Below are 18520 nucleotides of genomic sequence, written 5' to 3'. Positions count from 1 at the left end.
TTCACTAAATGAAAGCTAAGTTAATTGGGCTTTCATAATTATCCTAGATCTGGAAAGCGCTACATGCAGAAATTTCTTTAAAAAATAGGAACACCATTTGGGTTTCCGGGTTTTTTTAAAATCTCCCTGTAGACATAAAGTAACTGCTCATATTAACTGATGCGTATTATCAGCAGTATACAGACCTTCAACGTAATTGCATCAAGAAAGTTTTGTGCCTGGAAGGATAGCATTTTGTGAACACCAACCAAAACGCAACCCGGGCTTATTACGAAACGCCGACCTGTAAAAAAAGAAAAACACTTCATCAGTCAATGTCCCCCAACCGGAAGTCCCCAGGTCTTAGGGACTAAGCAACCGAGGGAATGACTCAACAAAACAAGCCGATAGGTATTTAATGCTCAAACAGGATTGCAATATGATAGCGGAATTGAGCTCACTCTCTTTCTGATGGAGCCCACGGAACCACGTTCTAATGGATCCTCGGCAAAGTAAGAAAAAGAAAAGAACCACAATCCAATCAAGAAGGGGAAATCCTACATTAGCCCAATCGGGGGGGGGGAGGGGGCAAACCGAGCGTATATCCCTACACCGAGTGATGAGGCACGTTGGCCTGTTTTTCTTCTTCATATCTACCGACTTCAGTCCCGCCAGTCACAATCTTCAGTTAGTTTGTAACTAGTTTTGAGTGGACGAGGCTACTGGGGAGATGTTTTTTGGGTGTTCTAGTGAATAGTGCAGACGACTGTTCTATGAGTGCTGCAAATGAGCTGTGCATTGTTTGACACTGATGGAATACCAAAGAATGCCTTTCTATATTTCACACTCTGAATGAAATGTCATCATATAAAGCCAGAGATTGCACTTACAATCTAAACCTGTGTCGACCCTACAGCTTGTTTTATTTTAAGAAAGGACATTCGAACAAATACCATACCCATAGTTAATGTTTGTCTAGCCATTTTGAAAAACACTGTCATTTTGCGTCAAGGAACGCCTTCGTTTCTCAAAACCTTTCAAAAGCTTATGCGTCCTCGATTGAGATTTTAAAAGTGCTTATGCGTAGCCTCGTCATCCTTATCTGCTCCGTCGTTGTCCTTATCTTTCTCGGGTCGGCGTCTTTCGAGGTCGAAGCCCGTTACTCCAAGCGTGAACGAGTTTATATACCGCATAATTCCCATCCCAATCTCGTACTCTTGAAACCCTGCTTCCTCCTCATCGTTCGCCCGTGATTATACTACTTGTCGCTGCCCGCTCAACCGGACAGTTTGAACTGTCAGGGCGCGCGGACCGGATTGGGTGGATAATTAGCTTAGATTGCAACAGCGGCGCCAACCGTGGTGGAATTAGAAGTCTGCACGGCGGCGTACGCGGAGCGCGTGCTATCGGGGTACGATAGTTGATGAGTTCGCTCGTTTAGATACATATGGTTTGAAGATTCGCTGCTGATATTCCAATGCCCCATCTATGACCATTTGTAATTTGTCATTTGTGTTTTTCTTAGTTTCTCTCTCCACTGCGTACTTTGAAATCATCTGAAGTACTTGTAATCTCGACATTTTAAGTGCATGTATTCATAGGCCTGAGGCGAACTCTAATTTTGTCTGATTAATTTTTGGAAGGGACGTGTTTACGTCATGGTATTTCGATGTTGTTGATAATGTTTAGCTTCGCCTGTCACACTTTATGCCTACTTTTTTAATGTTCAAATTTGAGTTACCGAACCTATAATGTACTTGACTTGCTCAGATTTGACAAGGCTTCGACGTGATGTAGGCCTCTGCCTCGACTGATCAGTTCTTAGTTTATCTGACAATATCGGAGAAAGATTCGAGACGTATAAATTCAATTGTTTCTCATTCTCACTTTTAGGGGTGTTTGGTTGTCACGGTTACCTCTGTTAATAACGGTAATTGTGATCGGGTCGAATTCGAAACAGCACCGTAGTACGCATGTGCCTAAAAGCTAGGAAACTATCGGCTGATCATGCTGTTGAAGGAAAGACAAATCTCTGACCTCACTCCTTTGCGATACATACAATCGTGATGTATATTTCTGTTCTCTTTAACATTTGTGATTAAAAAAAATTATAACCCAAAGGGTGTTGTTTTCCTGCATTATGTCTGTCAACTTTGGTTGTAATTTTGACACTCATAAAACTGATGGCGTGCAAAAGACAATTATGTTGTTGTAAAATATTTCTTTGTTTTCCTAAAGTTATTCAATAAAAGGTAATGCTGTGGCCTCGTGGTCTGGAGCATTAAATTCATGGTCTGCGGGTAATTCTGCAGGTTGTGGGTTCGAGTCCATGCAGCCTGTGGCTATGGTGCGCGTTTCCTTGGGCAGCATCGAGCTGTATACTCCCCAGGGAGCTAAGATGGAATTGGTATGTTCAGTTGGCCAAATAAACAGGGGTAATAATGATGTAAAACGCTTTGATCTTAATTAAAAGCGCTTTATAAGAGCCCATTGTTAATATTATTATTATTTATTACGTACTATGTACACTAGATTTCGAAGTTTCAACATAACACAATGACGACACCAAAATCATTCAAAGTTGGCGTTCTACACCCAGACCACAAGTCATCTCCTATAGTTATTAATGAGAGTGCGTAAATCGACTAGAAAAATTAAAAAAAAGATTTGCATGTAGGTCGGGTGGAAGATATAAACGATGTAAAAATGCGCTGCATGTCGTTCACCGTGATTAATAATGTTCAGCCAGCCGGCGACGGTCCACAATGTACACGGGGGCAATGACACAGCGTGAACATTATTTTTTAGGATCGGTACCGATCATGCTTATTACGATCGATCTATATACACTAACATGCCCTCTGGCGGTTCCAGGTGTACATGCTGCAAGGCGGCCAAGGATTAAGGATTGACTAAACGGCGAGAGGTAGATGACATTTTACGGGAAAACGGAGAACATCGTAAACACACGTCGTGTACGCAAACCCATGTGCTACTCTGATCGGCTGTGGAATGTGGTCCGGAATCTTAATGCACTGTCGAGGTGCATGACGGGAATAGTCCCAGCATGCACTGCGATAATTTGTAGATCTGTCATATTCAGACACAGATGAGAAGAACGTTTTGGAGATTACTTCCCTTTTTTTGAGTGGTTTAAAGTTTGAAAAGTTGAACAAAGAAATTGACTGGAACGGGGCCTGAACCTGCGACCTCCGGACTACCGTTCCGGTGCCCTTCCAACTGAGCTATCCAGCCCTGTGTTGGCGGTTCCCCAATACGTCAATATCTTTGTTCAAGGGGCACTTGAATTTAGTTTGAGGTGAGTTGTGAAATTTTTGATGCGAAACAGAGAGAAAGGAAAGTTTAATATGAGGTATGTTAGCAGCCTCTTTTGTTCTGTCGATGTCGTGTGTTGCCCCTGCCCGACTGGGTTGTTTTCCAACAAAAGACTTCTATAGATAGAGCGAAGCATGTCCCAAGTGATACTTTGGATGCCCATAATAGGCCTACACCATGAACTTTCTGCCCATTCCCTCTTATGCTTGAACAAAGCACCCTCGAGGGGTGTTATCCCGAAGAAAAATTAACCTAGGTTTCAGTCTGCAACTGTCCTATTAAGTGAAATGGCAATTCTGTCTCATTTGGACTTCATGTTAAGTTTTTTGTTTATTATCTTGATATTGCCAATGCGTCCATTATCATGATAACCTTCGGCATTTGATTGAACTCTAGGCGGCCATTCAGGTGTCTCTCCACGACATCCAATTATAAGACGGCCGCACGGAAACGACCCTAAAGAGCCCTCTACCGTCTCTAATCGACACTAATCGCGGAGAGGGCCAACCCTCTGCCTTCTCGGGGACACTTAAGAACCGCATACAAACCGCGCGTCCAATTCCTGATCGCGTAATTGCTTCTCCGCGACCAGCCGTTAAAGTCTTCGTATAATAACCTCCTTGAGTTTGTATAGAGAAATCGCGTCCTTAAGGATCGCAGCAGATGAGGCGTGTAACGAGAGATGAGACAGACTAATTGTGGACATGTCCCGGACATATTTTTGTTGAGTCCCAGCGAATCCTGTAATTACTTGCCGATTGCCACTGTCCATCAGCATCTCGTGCGGGGTGTTCAGATCAGAACAACCTCCCTTTTTCTGCTTTGTGAAAGTGTTTCACAGTAATAACCATACGATGCAATCTTATGGTCACGGCCTGTCATGCGTGTTCTTACGATGGAATAACTACACAGTTATCCAAACAATCTACAGACACACGAGAAAGAAAAAAGACTCCGAGGGGGAATAGGGGGCTCCTTAGATAAACGTCGGCCGTCTTTGAAGCAGATGACTCCCGTTAAATCTGAGTCCCTTTCCGCTCGGATGGATTTCACATCTTCGTGTACCCAACTTCCCATTTTTTTTCTCTCTCTCGCGTCATCCGTGCCTCGATACTCGACTGGACTCTCCGCGCTGAGCGCGCGTCCTCGCCGTTAGTGTAGGGGAGGAAAATTAGATAAAGCACGGCCATCCCTGGTACTTAGCGCGCCGTGATCATGTTAACCTGGTTAGCGGGGCTCGGGCTAAGTCTCCCAAGGGGGATCGCTGTAAGCACGACGCACAATTATACTGGCTCGGTTTCTCCTACCGGCGGTCGGTCCGCTATCGGTATGAGCAAATACACACGCTGGGAGTCACTCGTGATGAGTGAGTGTGTCCTCCACGGACCGCACAGTTGCATCACCTATTCCACACACAGTTTCGTTGTTCATCCGTGCTGAGGTCATCTGAATCCCCTACGATATTCCATCCGCGTCTCTGACTAGTCGTAGCGAGCGTCTTCCGTCCCACCGTGGATTCGCAGCCTGTTGCCTCGGTACATCACCCCACGGATTACCGGTATACGCTCCCGTCGCGGACTCGACTGCCTACTCCTCGCGCTATTTCGACAAATAGCTCCCGATGACAGCTTGATCAGATTAAAGATAATTGATATGGAGTGCGGTGTGTTGGAACGACAGGTAAGACATAAAATATCGCACCTGAAGATTCCATCGGAATCCGCCGCTATCTCCGTGCGCTGCTGAACGGTGTCGCTCTCAGCGCCGCGTAAAAGAGGTTAGTCACCTTGCTCAGATGTGGAATGAATAAATTGTCACTTGCATTTTCATTGTAACAGGAATTGAGGTAGGGTTGTTTTAGGGGAGTTAAACTTACAACATTCTGTACCGATCACCCAACCCTCACCCAAGTGGTTCTCTATTGAGCACGATGTGTCATGAGTCCCTTGTAGATGCGTTCAGAGTATAGGTCATATACAGGGAATAAGGAAACTTTTGACAACAATTTTCACCTACTTGTTGAGCACAATTCAAACATTCAATTTATTGGTATTGAAATGTTGATCTTTAAACATAAGTGACGAAAAAAAAAGTTTGCAAACGCACATTTTGTCTCTGTTGGGATAGTTTTAAAATGTCGTGTGCCAAACCTGTTTGTCCACGGACGGCTTTATTCCATCCGCTTGACCGAGCTCCGGAGCTTGATTTGAAGACAAAAACACGACACTACACTTACACGTGGACAACAGTGATTTTGGTGACTTGTATTCAAATTAGCATAATAACACTATTCTTGCGATTTTGTAACAGATTTTTTCACCACATATGGTTGAAGACGTATACTTCACTACATTTAAAAAAAAAACAGTTCAAATAAGTTAAGTAAGTAGGTTAAAATTCCTGTCAAATGTGGGTTTCCTTCTTTTTGCACCACTCTGTATAGCACGTACCGCTTTCACACAGCGTGTGGTTTTGGGTACAGGTGCAAGCGACCCGCGGGCCCGTCCTTTCTATAACCCTTTAGCATCAGTAACTATCAGCCTTGTTTGGGCAAGGTTAAAGTGTTACAAACAATAAATGTGTACCATTGCCATTTTAAAAAGAATTATTCCTCATTTCAATATTTTTTTCATAATTCTTATTATTGCACCACGGTATGAGCTCCTGCAAAATTGATACCTTGCACAAGTGCATGTACTTGTTTTTACGGTAAGCCTTAATATAGGGTACAATCCATATTGAAATATTCAGCATGCTTCAACTGATGATCACTTGGGTTGGTCGTTGCCTGACTTTAATTTTCTGTTATATTTCAATAATGTACATCCAGCCTTAATGTAACCTGATCCGTTATAGTAACGTTTAGCGATCGATCCCGAGAACACGATGGCGTGAAAAAAACTGTTTTTTAAAGTATTATCATTCTTTGTGTTAATTAAATAACTTTTTTTATACAAGCAGTCAGGCGTGGTTCTAGAACCAATATTTTTTTGGGGGGGCTAGCAGGGTGGATCCAGAATTTTTTTTAGGGAGGCGTGCTAAATGTAGACCGGTTATTTTCTTCAGACACTTGGGCCTCCGAAAATCAATAGGTGGTGGGGGGGGGGGGGGTTCATGCCAATATTTTCAATTGGGAGCGCCAATAAAATCCTAAAATCATTCACACTATATTAACTACAAATGCACCCTTGTCACGACTATTTCTTTAGGGGGAGACCGTTCGCATGTACATCACAATCCTTCTTTTTGCTAATGCAATTTTTTTTACGGAATATTTGGGGGGGGGGGCTAGACAAAATTTGGGGGGGGGGGGGCTAAAGCCCTTCCTAGCCCCCCCCCCCCCCCCCCCCCCCCCGTAGAACCGCGCCTGCAAACAGTCTAAAATACAAACAGTCTAAATTTGAACGTCATCCATAACAATCACAGGTGTTCGGGTGTTTTGACTTAATGAAAACATTACGAGGTGCTTTGCCGCCAATTAAATGTCAGTCGGATCTCGCGTATTGATTTTGTGTTAACACTGTGCATATACGGCCCCGACTCAACAGACATACAGACTTTACCACTTTGCTTGGTAATTTAATATAAATGAATTGATGGACTAGTAAAGGCGGCATTTCGGAAATTTGTTGAATATAATTGAAAAATTTCCATCAAATTTACTCTGTAACTCTCTGCTATTGAAAGATTAAAAAATAAATTGAAGGACATTTGAGCGTCACACCACAGTGCATCCAGTGTGACAATGCCATTCGCTCTTTATACAGAACCGCCATGATGGACTCAAAGTGAGGCTAAAATGGCATAGAAAAGCCCTAGCAAACCGTTGCCATTATGTAGGTTGTTATACGTAAGGATCAATTTAAGTCGCTGAAGAATACCGATCCTGCCTCTCTTTCAAAACCCATCCGTTGCTGTGTGGGGTATAGCGCCCTCAAGTGTCACCCACGCAGCAGATAGCTTTGTGAGACTTTGCTCCGTATATACTGTACCCTGTACAGTATCCTTTTATTCCGGGGTTGGTTCTTATTAATGCATGTTACTTTGTCTTGGCCGGGCTAAGACCCTGGATTTTGTCTTGAGTACTCGGCAGCGGCTCGGATTTCAATTCGGATTTCTGCCCGGAGAGGGTAGAGGTGTTGGGTTCTCATCAGGCTTAGTTACCTAGGGGCAGAGATCCATACGCGGGACAAGCATAATAGAAACTGTTTCTCTATTTTTTCTCTCTCTCCCTGAAACAAATCCCTTGTTTGTTTGTACTCCACTTCTTGAAGAAGTGCGGTGTTTTCGTCTATGGAGTATACACTGCAGAGCTTCCGAACTGCAGCCATTTCAAGGGGAAGACGTTGTTGGTGTCTTTGCTTCAACTGCTTCTTAAAAACAACCAGTAATCTGTGCGGGTGTGACTTCGAATATTTTCTCTTTGTTTATAAGTTAGATTAACGACGGCGAGTTAAATTCTTTTGAAAGATTTAAAATGCTTACACTTGGAATTTGCCTCTCGGAATTTGGTCTCGGCGTTCTCTGTCTCCTAATTGTTTTGTTTGATGATGATGTCATCAATGACTCCTGTCGATGCCATCACTGATTCCTCTTATGACGGCCTAAGTCTACTGATCGAAACTTTTAGTTTAAAATGTTGGTTCTTCTAAGAACCCTTTCTATGTCAGGTTCGTCACTCTGCGTGGATAATCGGCAAACTTCTCCCAATATCTGCTCGTTGCATGACAGCTGCATTGCTTGGTATTGTTCACTTAAGGTCTTTGGCATACCACGACTTTTATTAGTGCCAGCTTTGGTATAGGTATTCCAGATGTCTTCATGCAAAACACCATTATTACCTAAATAAGATAAAGGAAACCTTTCAACACCCCGAAAGTTAATTACAATTCAGCTCCACATTTATTATACATACAGACTTCCAATCGGGTGCATACCTATGTTCCCCAATACCTATGTTCTCCAACCCTAACCCTAACCCTAACCCTTACCCTAACCCTTACCCTAACCCTTACCCTAACCCTAAGGATTTTGAAGAACATAGGTATTGGGGAAGATCGGGTAGACCCCATTCCAATCAATGCGTTTAATTACTATACGTTTTAGCTAAATGTTACTTGTGAGAAAATGCTGCTCAACGATTTAGCTTGATAAAATGCCAACCTGTGGCCGACTTAATAACTTACATACCTGTTGTCGAAATCGGAAGGTCTTATAAGACGAATTGTAACCGATATTAACGAACCTTTGTGTCCGGGCAACGGAAGCGCCGTATCATGGCCACTCACTGCAACTCTAGCCGACTCTGATTGGCTTCGACCCATTAATATGTACACAACCAGGGGCTAAAATACACTTAAGTGTATTCACTGTATACGCCGGGCCCAAGATCAATAGTTCCAAGTTTGTAGCTTCGGTGCCCACCGGCGAGTTTAATTTTCCACCGTCGCCCATTAAGGGCTGCGCAGTGTGGCGGTCGTAGGGAAGGATAGGGGGGGGGGGGGGTGTCAGCCAAGCCCCCTACGGCAAGAAATACCTTTAATAACTCGGGTTTCATTACGCGAAACCCAAATGAACATCGCTGGTTTGTCTTTCTAAATTAGTACCGCCATTTAACGTAAAAAAAAGGAGTATGAAAGTGCTGCATTGCACGCATGCAAGGGCGCAGAGGGCAGATAAGGAACGGTCGGAAATGGGTCTGATGAACTTGGAGAGTGGATTTGATTAGTTTCGCTGTGCACCGTTTCCCTATCCTCCGGCGCGACCCGGCGTGCTGAGAATACCCTGGCTCAGTCTGACCATGCAGACGACGCGCCTGTGCGCGCATGCGCGGCTATTGCAGATCGCTGCCTAAACTGTCCGCAGTCATGCGCACGCATGCGCAGGTTGCACTCGTGTAATATCAGCACGTGGTCGGTTTCGGCTTACGGTAGTTGTCGAACAAACGAAGTACAGCATTGGTGTAACAGGATGTGACTGAAACCCATACCCCTGAGTAAATTCCCTATAGGCAGTTCCGTTGCATATTTTTGTTTTATCATACTCTAAATTTGATTGCAAAGGACAGAATAGATGATAACTTAATTTCGCTCAATTTCCCTGTGTTCTTGCCCGTTCATCGAGACCTCTAATATAATTTCCTGTATTATATCATTTAGCTTCTGGGCAATGTCAGCTATCATTTGTGTATTAGAAATGGGTCAAACGTATGGGAAAGAGAAAAAAATGTAGCCCTCCGTCGACGTAAATCGATCCATGGTTGCAAAATTACTCGTGGCTTTGAAAACAAGGTATAGTACGGCTGTTGTGTTTAAGTATACGATGGCTACCCGGAACACAAACATTGCATGTGTAAGAAACGCAGGATCTCGGAAAGGACCCCTGTTTTTTTCTGTTCCAGCGTGATGATGCGTCCTGATACAGAGGGTCAACAGGCCCGTGTGGGCACGGGAGGAAGCTCGCTATAGATGGGCGCCCTGGGAGTTGAGACTTTCAACCGGCAAACACTCATACCTTCCGCACTCCACCACATAAGTACCAGTTGCATATCGGGGGAGAAATATGTATTTCTATATTCGCCGTCCCTTCGGGAGCAGAACTGACATATTGTTGAGGGCCCTGGGCTTTCGAGAGAGAAGGATTATTTCCAGGCAAACAAGCGGACGTTTATGTGGGTGTCGTGCAAAACACGGGATGCTTTTTTTTTTTACCAGTTACAACAGCGGTACTTGACATGTGCAGTCTAGAATTTTAAATAGCGAAGGATGAAAAATGATGTTTTCTGAGTCTTCTGTTTCTGTGAAGTGAGTCATATTAAGGCAAACAGAATATTCGTAGTGATGATACTTTTGGCAAATATAAAATGCGTTGGCTGTATCACTGCCCTTTCAAATTTGTGAGTTTTGTTCGTTCATCAATTACGTTTAAGGTTTGAGTTTGGTATAACGAACAATCAATTATTTTTTGTTTACTTTCAAACACAATTCTGGCAATTTAACCAAGTTTCAATCCTTTCAGTTTTACTTTGCAACTGCCTGGTGTGGCGGTACGCTGTGAGCCAGAGAGACCTTATAGACCTTAATCATGCTGCCACCATTCCAGTCATGTTCCCTGTATCCAGTTACAGAACTAAATGATAATGTTTTTTATGCAAAAAGGAACCAGACTATTTGTCCTTCCAGCCTCGCTTTGGTTACGTTGATTTGAATGGGGCAAAAATCAAGATGGCCGCAAAATGATAATGGTCTATTCACAAGGAAGCCATTTTCGATCGTGTTTCCTGAATCTATTTTATAAATTGTAAACTGTTGAATGGAATGGTGCCAGACTATTTGATGATTGGAGTTCGTTCCAAGCCTCACTTTCAAATTTTTTTTTAATAGCGGCTTAAAACATTAGGATATGTTCAATCACAAATTTTAAAATATTCATCAGAACAGACTGGTATTAATTTGTAATGAATTTTTTCTTTCATTGCTTTTATTTTACTCGCAAGTTCCAAAATGAACAGTTTTACCTCGCTTTCAATTCAATATGGCCGACTCGTGAATTAAGCCTAAATTTCATGGAGGTGTTAAGGCAGAAATGCTTAGCATTTTTTTCAGTGGTGAACAAAATAGGTGGGAACCATTCATGACCGTTAACATCACATGACATTCTAGCTGGTAACCTTTTGTTGCTAAGCGACATTTAGTTTGCTCTAAGCAAACTTGCGTGGTTAGTTGTACCAAGATCGGTCCTTTTGCAAATGGGGTTTCCCTTATATAGATCAGTATAATGGTATCTACAAATTGTCAAAACAATAAAAACGCGAAAAGAAATTCATGCACAAGGCAGCCATGTTTTGATTGTCATCCTACACATTTTCAAAACAATAAAAACTGCGAAAGAAATTCATGCACAGGGCAGCCCTGCCTTTATCGGATTCAAGCCGGCCAGTCTACCCGCAAGCTCAGTGGTCGAGTGGTAAGACGTCTGTTGTATAGTAAGCAGGAGGTTGTGGGTTCGAATTCCACCCGAGTAAGGTTGTGAAATTTCCTCGCAAGCCCTCGGACAACACTGAGTATACAGTGGTTATGAAATTCTGTAGGTGGAGAGAGAAAAACACAGTATTGAATTTATATCTGTCCGACCCAAAATTTCATCCCACAAATCACTGTCGTCCGGTAAATTGTCCTTACGGCCGGCCATTATTGCTACCGTTACTCAAAACAAAACGCTCTTATAACGACTCTCCTTGAGTAGCGGGATGATATTTCCGAAGGGGAGTAAAAGCGCGCACTGCGACAAATCACCGGGAATCCTGCCCCCAGGCTGCCCGGCCCGCGCGGTTATACTCGTGCCAGTACGATTTTTCTTGCTTTTTCTTGTATTTCCCCACTTTTTTGGAATCAATAGCAGTCACTTGAAGATGTCATTCAGGACTTCTCTCGTCAGGTAAAGGGGGGGGGGGTGTCTCTGGGGCCAAGATGCCCGATCGACCGGCCCGCGGGAGTCTCTCCTGTTGAATCGTTCAATATCCACTTCTATTATTTTCCATTCTGCCCGACGGGCCAATCTCAAAAAAAGAACTGTTTGTTTGAACGTTTTATTTCATCTTTTGTGTGGTGATTGAATTTCATACCTTATTATGTCAACTTGCCAATATTTTGCCCCTCTCAATTTCTCTGTCCTGTGATTGGATGATCTTATAGGTGATCGTCTGGAACTCAAACTGTCAAACATGATGTTTGACGTCCTCCTTCGAATTTTGACAAATTCAACTGGCAATTGATCTGCAGTTCATGTGTACCGTACGTTGGATCATTATTTAAAATAGTGACACCCCTGAAAGATTACCGATTTCAATTTTGTGATTATTCAAAAACATCAGACAACAGTGGTTTATATGACATGCTACATGCATGATTTAAACAGCAGTTAAAGAGGTTAAACTCTTGGGAAAATTCTTCCCCATAGTTGGACAATTTTTACCCAAATGAGGTAATTTCAAACCAATGTTGAGTAAAATTATATTGCCCAACAGTGTTTCGCCCAACATTTTTTACAGTGTTCTCCCGTCTCCCCTTCCACCAAAGATACTTTTATTTCCGCGCAAGTACGTGCAGAACCCCACATTTTCCACTTCTCCGAACAACTCTCTTCTCAAGTTGGAGATCGCCGTCCATCCTCTTGCCGTTAATCGCAGCTTCAAACTCGCCGACCGTTCTGGGAATACAGTCGAGTTGGAGTTGTCCAATGCAAGGCCACTCTGACCCTTGGGTCTGCCGCCCCCACCAAAGATTTCACATCATTCTTCGGACGACTGCCGTAGCCAAAAAGAAAAGAAAAAGCAGTGGCTCACGCTCGAACGATCCTTGGAGAGTTGCCCTGTCACTGAAAACGGCAACTCGGCATTAGGATGTTTGTGTTTTGATCGAATCGGATCAAAAATCGAGGGCATCTTGCGCCTGGTCTTTTGCGCGTGAATAGAGGAGGATCTAAATTTAGTCTTGCAAGCACGATTTCACCTGATTTTAAATTTACTCTCATTCTTGTCGACTTGAACATTTTTATTTTCTTCTCGTGAGAAGACAGTGCAGTGTCCAATATTCGGAAAAGGTCACGTCGCGGGAACAGAATGTCGATATGTGAATGGGACCGAGGCGGCATGCTTTGGAAGTGGCGGCAGCCTTTGCGGTGCGCCACGCGGCATCCAACTGGCAAGAGATTGCTGCACTTGCAGACGTAGGGTGGGGGCTACTATAAAAAAGAAAAAAAACTGACGGCAAACTGGCCAATGTGTCGGCAGAGTTTGTTTACTTTAGAAATTCGGTTTCTAAGCCAAACTAGGAGCAATTCTATAGGCCTACTCTCTTTTCGTATTTGCAAAATGTGATTTATTTTTCTGGATTGACAAATAAATCAAACCATGGTAACAATGGTAAGATGTAACGACTGTGTCTTTTATCAAGACTAATGCGCGTATCTAATTTTGGAATCATGCAGTTATTTCAGACTACTCAACAACCAAGTCTCAACTACATGTTGAAAACACTGAACATATGCAAAACGAGATTTCATTTCAAAATGGCGGTCAAAATGTGATTAAAAATACGGTGAAATTATAGTCATGTTATCATAATTGGTTAACATTTGCGCATCGAAGATAACAGCTATTTTTGACGTGCATGTGCATATGCAGACACTTGAAATAAGCATAGCAGGGGTTGGCCTCTGTTCCAGCCGCCGCCAATCAATTGGCTAATGTTGTAATTAGATATTGAATACCTTTACTAATCGCTTCAACGGCTTGGCAGGTGGCATTGGAGACTAGCCACGCAAGCGAGATCCTTCCCAGGCCGTAGAAAAACACCGCAGTACGATTACGAGGACAGCCGGAGTACATTGGCAAACATGATTTCTTGTTGCGAAAACTTCTACTTCTTTTGTAATGTTCGCTTCATGTAAAAGTGTTTTAAACTTAGCTCACCCGGATGTTCCTACTCTCTCTAAATCTCTAAATCTTGTCCTATAAATCCCAACAGATCCTATTGCAACCTAGTGTCATTCTATTTCTCTTTGGCTAACTCTGTTGATTTATAAAGCAAAAGAAACCTATCTATCTCCTGACTCTCTCTCTCTCTCACTCACTCTTTCCAAATAACTGAAATCCAAGAACCAGTTTTCAGGGCAACTGATCCGCAATACGATCCGCTACTCATCCGGAACATAATCCGTGGTCAGTAATAACACGCACGCCCGGCACGACTGTGACGTCACGGGGAAAACAAATCGCACAGCATTGCTTTCGTCGAACTGTGGCTGTGGGATTTTGGTATGCGATCAGTGTACGGAATGGTATGATAGTGGTTTAATGAGGGAGGACGTACTCCTGGTATATAGCTTCGCATCCATGGGCATCCGATGCTAAATGTGTACCGTGTTAATGTTTGAAACCTTATTCATAAATACCTAAGACAGTTCACCCACTCCTATTGGTCGAGAGCCCGTCACGTGGGTGGCTTTAAACACTTCGCGCAGTACGCGCCACGCGCCCCCGAATCTCCATAAAAGGAATTGCTTTAGCACTACGCGCGCGAGGAACACACCAATATTCATAGTCAGAGGGGTGTTCACAAAACATGAGGTGCAAATCAGCGCCGAACAAAATCGTTGGAAAATTGTGATTTTTTGTTTTGTGTTTTTGACCGAAAGGTTTTTATGAATGGAAATAAATATGTGCTTGACCGGTATAACACAAGTTCGTTTAAAACTGTCTAGGGGCATCGCCTTTGGCTTGGGCCATTATCCGCCTCCAGGAACATATTTATTCCCTTATCAAAGCTGATAGCGATATGCCGTCTGGTTTGCTGTGTATCAACAAAAACTCTGCATAAATCTGACTTGTCTACGTGAAGATACCAAGCAACCAAAGGCAACACAGACTCGGTGTGTTTGTCACGTCAACTCCGCCAGCCATTTCGGATTTACACAGCCTTTAGTGTTTAAATATCGTTTGTTTCTTTAATTTCACAGGCCTGACGGCAATAATAGTGGATGGCGAACGAAGGTATCTTTATCATTGAAAAGCCGTGTGTGATTGTGAGCCGGGACTCGATTGGTTACTGATGACGTGGAAAACTATGATCTACCTTGTGAGTCGCGGATTAAGATGACTGTGAGTTTGGGCACCATACTAGACGAGTTGTCTTCGCTAACGCAGGAGCCAACCACTGCTGCTACCACCACTACCACCACCAACGCGCCGTACATGTACAGTGAGTTGTGGACCGACCGTAATGCCTCAATGAGTGAGTCGGAGCCTCTAGCCCGCCGGGATCCCAACGTGGCGGCCGGCATTGCGCTGGCCATCATCTCGCTGTTGACCGTCTTCGGAAACATACTGGTCATCGCCGCCGTCACCTCATGGAGGAAGCTGCGGCACAAGATCACGAGTTGGTTCGTGGTCTCGTTGGCACTCTCGGACGTCCTGGTGGGTTTTTTAGTCATGTCCTGGAACGCCGCGGCCTTCACCATCGGCTACTGGCCCTTTGGCAGGTTCTGCGCCGTGCACCAAGCATTGGATATCATGATGTCCACAGCGAGCATTTTGAACCTGTGCGTGATCGCACTGGATCGCTTCTGGGCCGTCACGCAGCCCTTTGACTACCAGAGCAAGATGACTAGGAAGCGGGCCCTCCTGATGATAGCCTGCGTCTGGATCGTGTCGTGCGTCATGTCATTCGTGCCGGTCCTGTCGGGAATTCACACCGTGGACGACGCCCAGGACACCATCCTGGCCAACCCGCCCAAGTGTGACTTCATCCTGAACGGAATATACGCCGTGTTGTCGTCGTGCATTAGCTTCTACGTTCCTTCCATTGTCATGATCATAACCTACCTGTTGATTTACCGCGAGGCCCGGCGCCAGGAGCAGAGTATACGCAGCCAGAACAGGGTGCTCGATAACAACCAGAAGGGCGAGCACAAGGCTGCCAAGACTCTGGGGGCCATCTTGGGTGTGTTCGTCTTCTGTTGGCTTCCCTTCTTTGTGGTCAACTGTATTCTTCCCTTCTGCAAGGAGTGCATCAGCGGTGCTGTGTTCACCATCGTGTTGTGGCTGGGCTGGATTAACAGTTCCCTGAACCCGCTCATTTACGCCACAAACCGGGAGTTCCGCACGGCGTTCAAACGCCTGCTTTGCAAGAAGCAGTTCTTGCGGGACCGGACTATGGAGTACAGTACCACGGTCACGCTGCTCATGCACATGGGCAACGGTAAGGTGGACTCCAATAAGAACGAGCGGAAGAAGAAGGCCAAAGCCGGGGCGAGCAGCCGGCAGTCGGCCCCAGCACACACGCTGACGGCCATCACGGAGTTCGTCACCGAGGAATCACTGAAGGAGGAATGCGAGGGGGAGACGGAGGGGCCATACCCGGAGCACAATATCGGGCCCAGGCTCGCCAAATATCAATCGGACACGGAGGAGAACCTTACGCCAACAACGGAGTGGAAATAATTTTATGAACGCTCATAGTGGCCTGAGGGAAGACTACAAAGGCTGAATTTGTTCCCAAGTGTGCCATGCTCAACCTGCTTTCGGGCTGAATGTGCTGAATGATCAAATCACCGCTGCTGTACATTGTTGGGTTGAGAGAATAAGTGGAACTACACCAACAAGCGCATGCGTGTGTCACAAAGGGGTAACTTGAGCACGGTGTCTTTTTAACTGAGCACCTAACGCCGACAATACATCTACGAAAGCGTGTTAATTGTAATCGTCCTTGGAGTAGCTTGTAGCTTCAGATTGGAGATGTTTTTATATTTACCATGCTTGGAGCAGTGCAATCTATCATGTTTATATTTTTGTTTACCTTATTTCTGATAAGAAGATGACTTTTGACCTATCAAGCATACTTATATTACAACGTACCCCACGCACGTGTACCCTGGGGTTATATCAATTTCAATTATGATATAAAGTAAACTTAAACATTCCATAGGATTTGTACAAAGCTGAAAATATCAGAACACAAAAAAGTTAAAAGTCTGGACTACTGAGGGCGCAGTCCAATAATTTACCTAAGTATTGTTGGCACTGCATGTTATTGGAATAGGCGATATACAGGACATGTAGATAATGTGCTGTGATTAATATAGTCATTTCATTTATGAATGAACCCCGTTTCATATTTTGGGCCCAGCTGCAAAATATGTTTGAAAGCGAGGCAAACACAGCAATCATTACAAAAAGCGTCTGGCGACTTTGCGAATGTGCGAAGGCACGCTCGTTTTTGTTTGAATAACTGGATTCAGGGAACACGACAGAAAAAAATGAGGCCTAACGGTTTCAATATCTGGTAAATAGCGATTTTCCACGTATTACAAAAATGTGTACTGTGGTAATGCATTCGTTTACTTTGTGTACCAGGGCTTGGGTGAAGCCATTTTGTGTCCATAATTTTAGACGCCCTCTGTCGGAAACATAGTCCATGGTTCTCATGATTAACCATCAGGACGAAACGTGATTTCAAAATCCTCACAAAAGGTGTTAATTTAATGGACATTTCTTTCGTTACGTCATGGTCGCAAATTTGTTTGGCCGTTATTGAAAAAAAGAAGACAAAATTATTATTAGGTTTTGCCCTTCACCCAGACGCAAATTCCATCTTATAAAGAAGAAAAATTGAAAATGTTTTTTTTTTTTAGTAATGTGACTTTAAAAAGTAGCGTCCAGTGTTTGTAAATGAGCAATAAATTCATGGAATTGAACCGGACAAAAATGTCAACAGAGGGCAGCAAACATAGTGTCTGGTGTGTGCCAGTGTGCTAGAGCTTACCCATAATTATTTTGCTCTTCGTGTGTACAGACGTATGTGTTTAAAATGTCTCTCTTCAGAAGCTGGTGCTATTAGTTATATTTCAATCTTTTGGAAAAATGCTTCGCGGGGAGGAATACACCGTCATGATATCTGGAGATAAACGATTAATTGTGTTCCGTTAATTTGAAAGTCACCTCCATGTACTCTTCATTCAACGATATTATCAATCCCAGAATATATCTTAGAAGATTATTTTCGTGGAAGATAAAATAATAGATAAAAGCACATGCGTGTAAACACGCAACTTTAAACTGAGTCTTCTTTGACTAAGTCAATACTGGAGAGTATTTTTTGCTTCCAAATACTGGCTCTTGTCTTTCATATAGACTTGTCAAAAACACACTCCGAGATATTTCTCGGTGAAAATCTACAAGGCGGTGCGCTTTCAATATTATTATGAAACCTCACCTTGCTGTAGGCTAAAATATTCGTCTGGTTTACTTGTTTTATTTTTATTTTATATTCTAATATCCTAACAAAAACCTTTCCGAATGGCTGAAATGTGAAAAAAGAAAGTATCTCCATGTTGATTTTTTTTTCTACGTTTGGTTGTCTGCATGATTATTTAACCGCCATTCCTTTGCTTATTAGAAGTGTATCTCCCCCCCCCCCCAAGTTAGCTGTTGATTTTTTTTTTCCTCGTCATATCATAAAGTTAAATCAAAACGATACCTTGAACCGGACTCAACATTAAGGTTTTCCCGTATGATTTGAAATTGAATTATAAATTGTTGTGTATTGATAGGTTTATCAAAATAGCTTTTGTACATTTATGGTAAATTAGAACGAACAATACGATTCTATGTTTTTTCTTTCGTGTATTTAGTCCACGAAACTTGGAC

General features: G+C 43.4%; 1 protein-coding gene across 3 annotated transcripts in view; it reads left to right on the top strand.

Moving 5' to 3' along the window:
* Window positions 1-16836, top strand: part of LOC119720515 (D(1) dopamine receptor-like) — a 42161-nt gene extending 25325 nt beyond the window's left edge. For all 3 annotated transcript variants that reach the window (XM_038190206.1, XM_038190208.1, XM_038190205.1), the window contains exon 3: window positions 14833-16836. In XM_038190206.1, coding sequence (XP_038046134.1) covers window positions 14969-16315 — 1347 coding nt within the window. In that variant the 5' untranslated portion in view covers window positions 14833-14968 and the 3' untranslated portion in view covers window positions 16316-16836. The remainder of the gene's footprint in view (window positions 1-14832) is intronic.
* Window positions 16837-18520: the final 1684 nt, after the last annotated feature.

Source organism: Patiria miniata, unplaced genomic scaffold (assembly GCF_015706575.1).
Source record: "Patiria miniata isolate m_02_andy unplaced genomic scaffold, ASM1570657v1 HiC_scaffold_9, whole genome shotgun sequence".
NCBI lineage: Eukaryota > Metazoa > Echinodermata > Asteroidea > Valvatida > Asterinidae > Patiria > Patiria miniata.
This window is presented reverse-complemented; position numbering and strand designations above follow the sequence as displayed.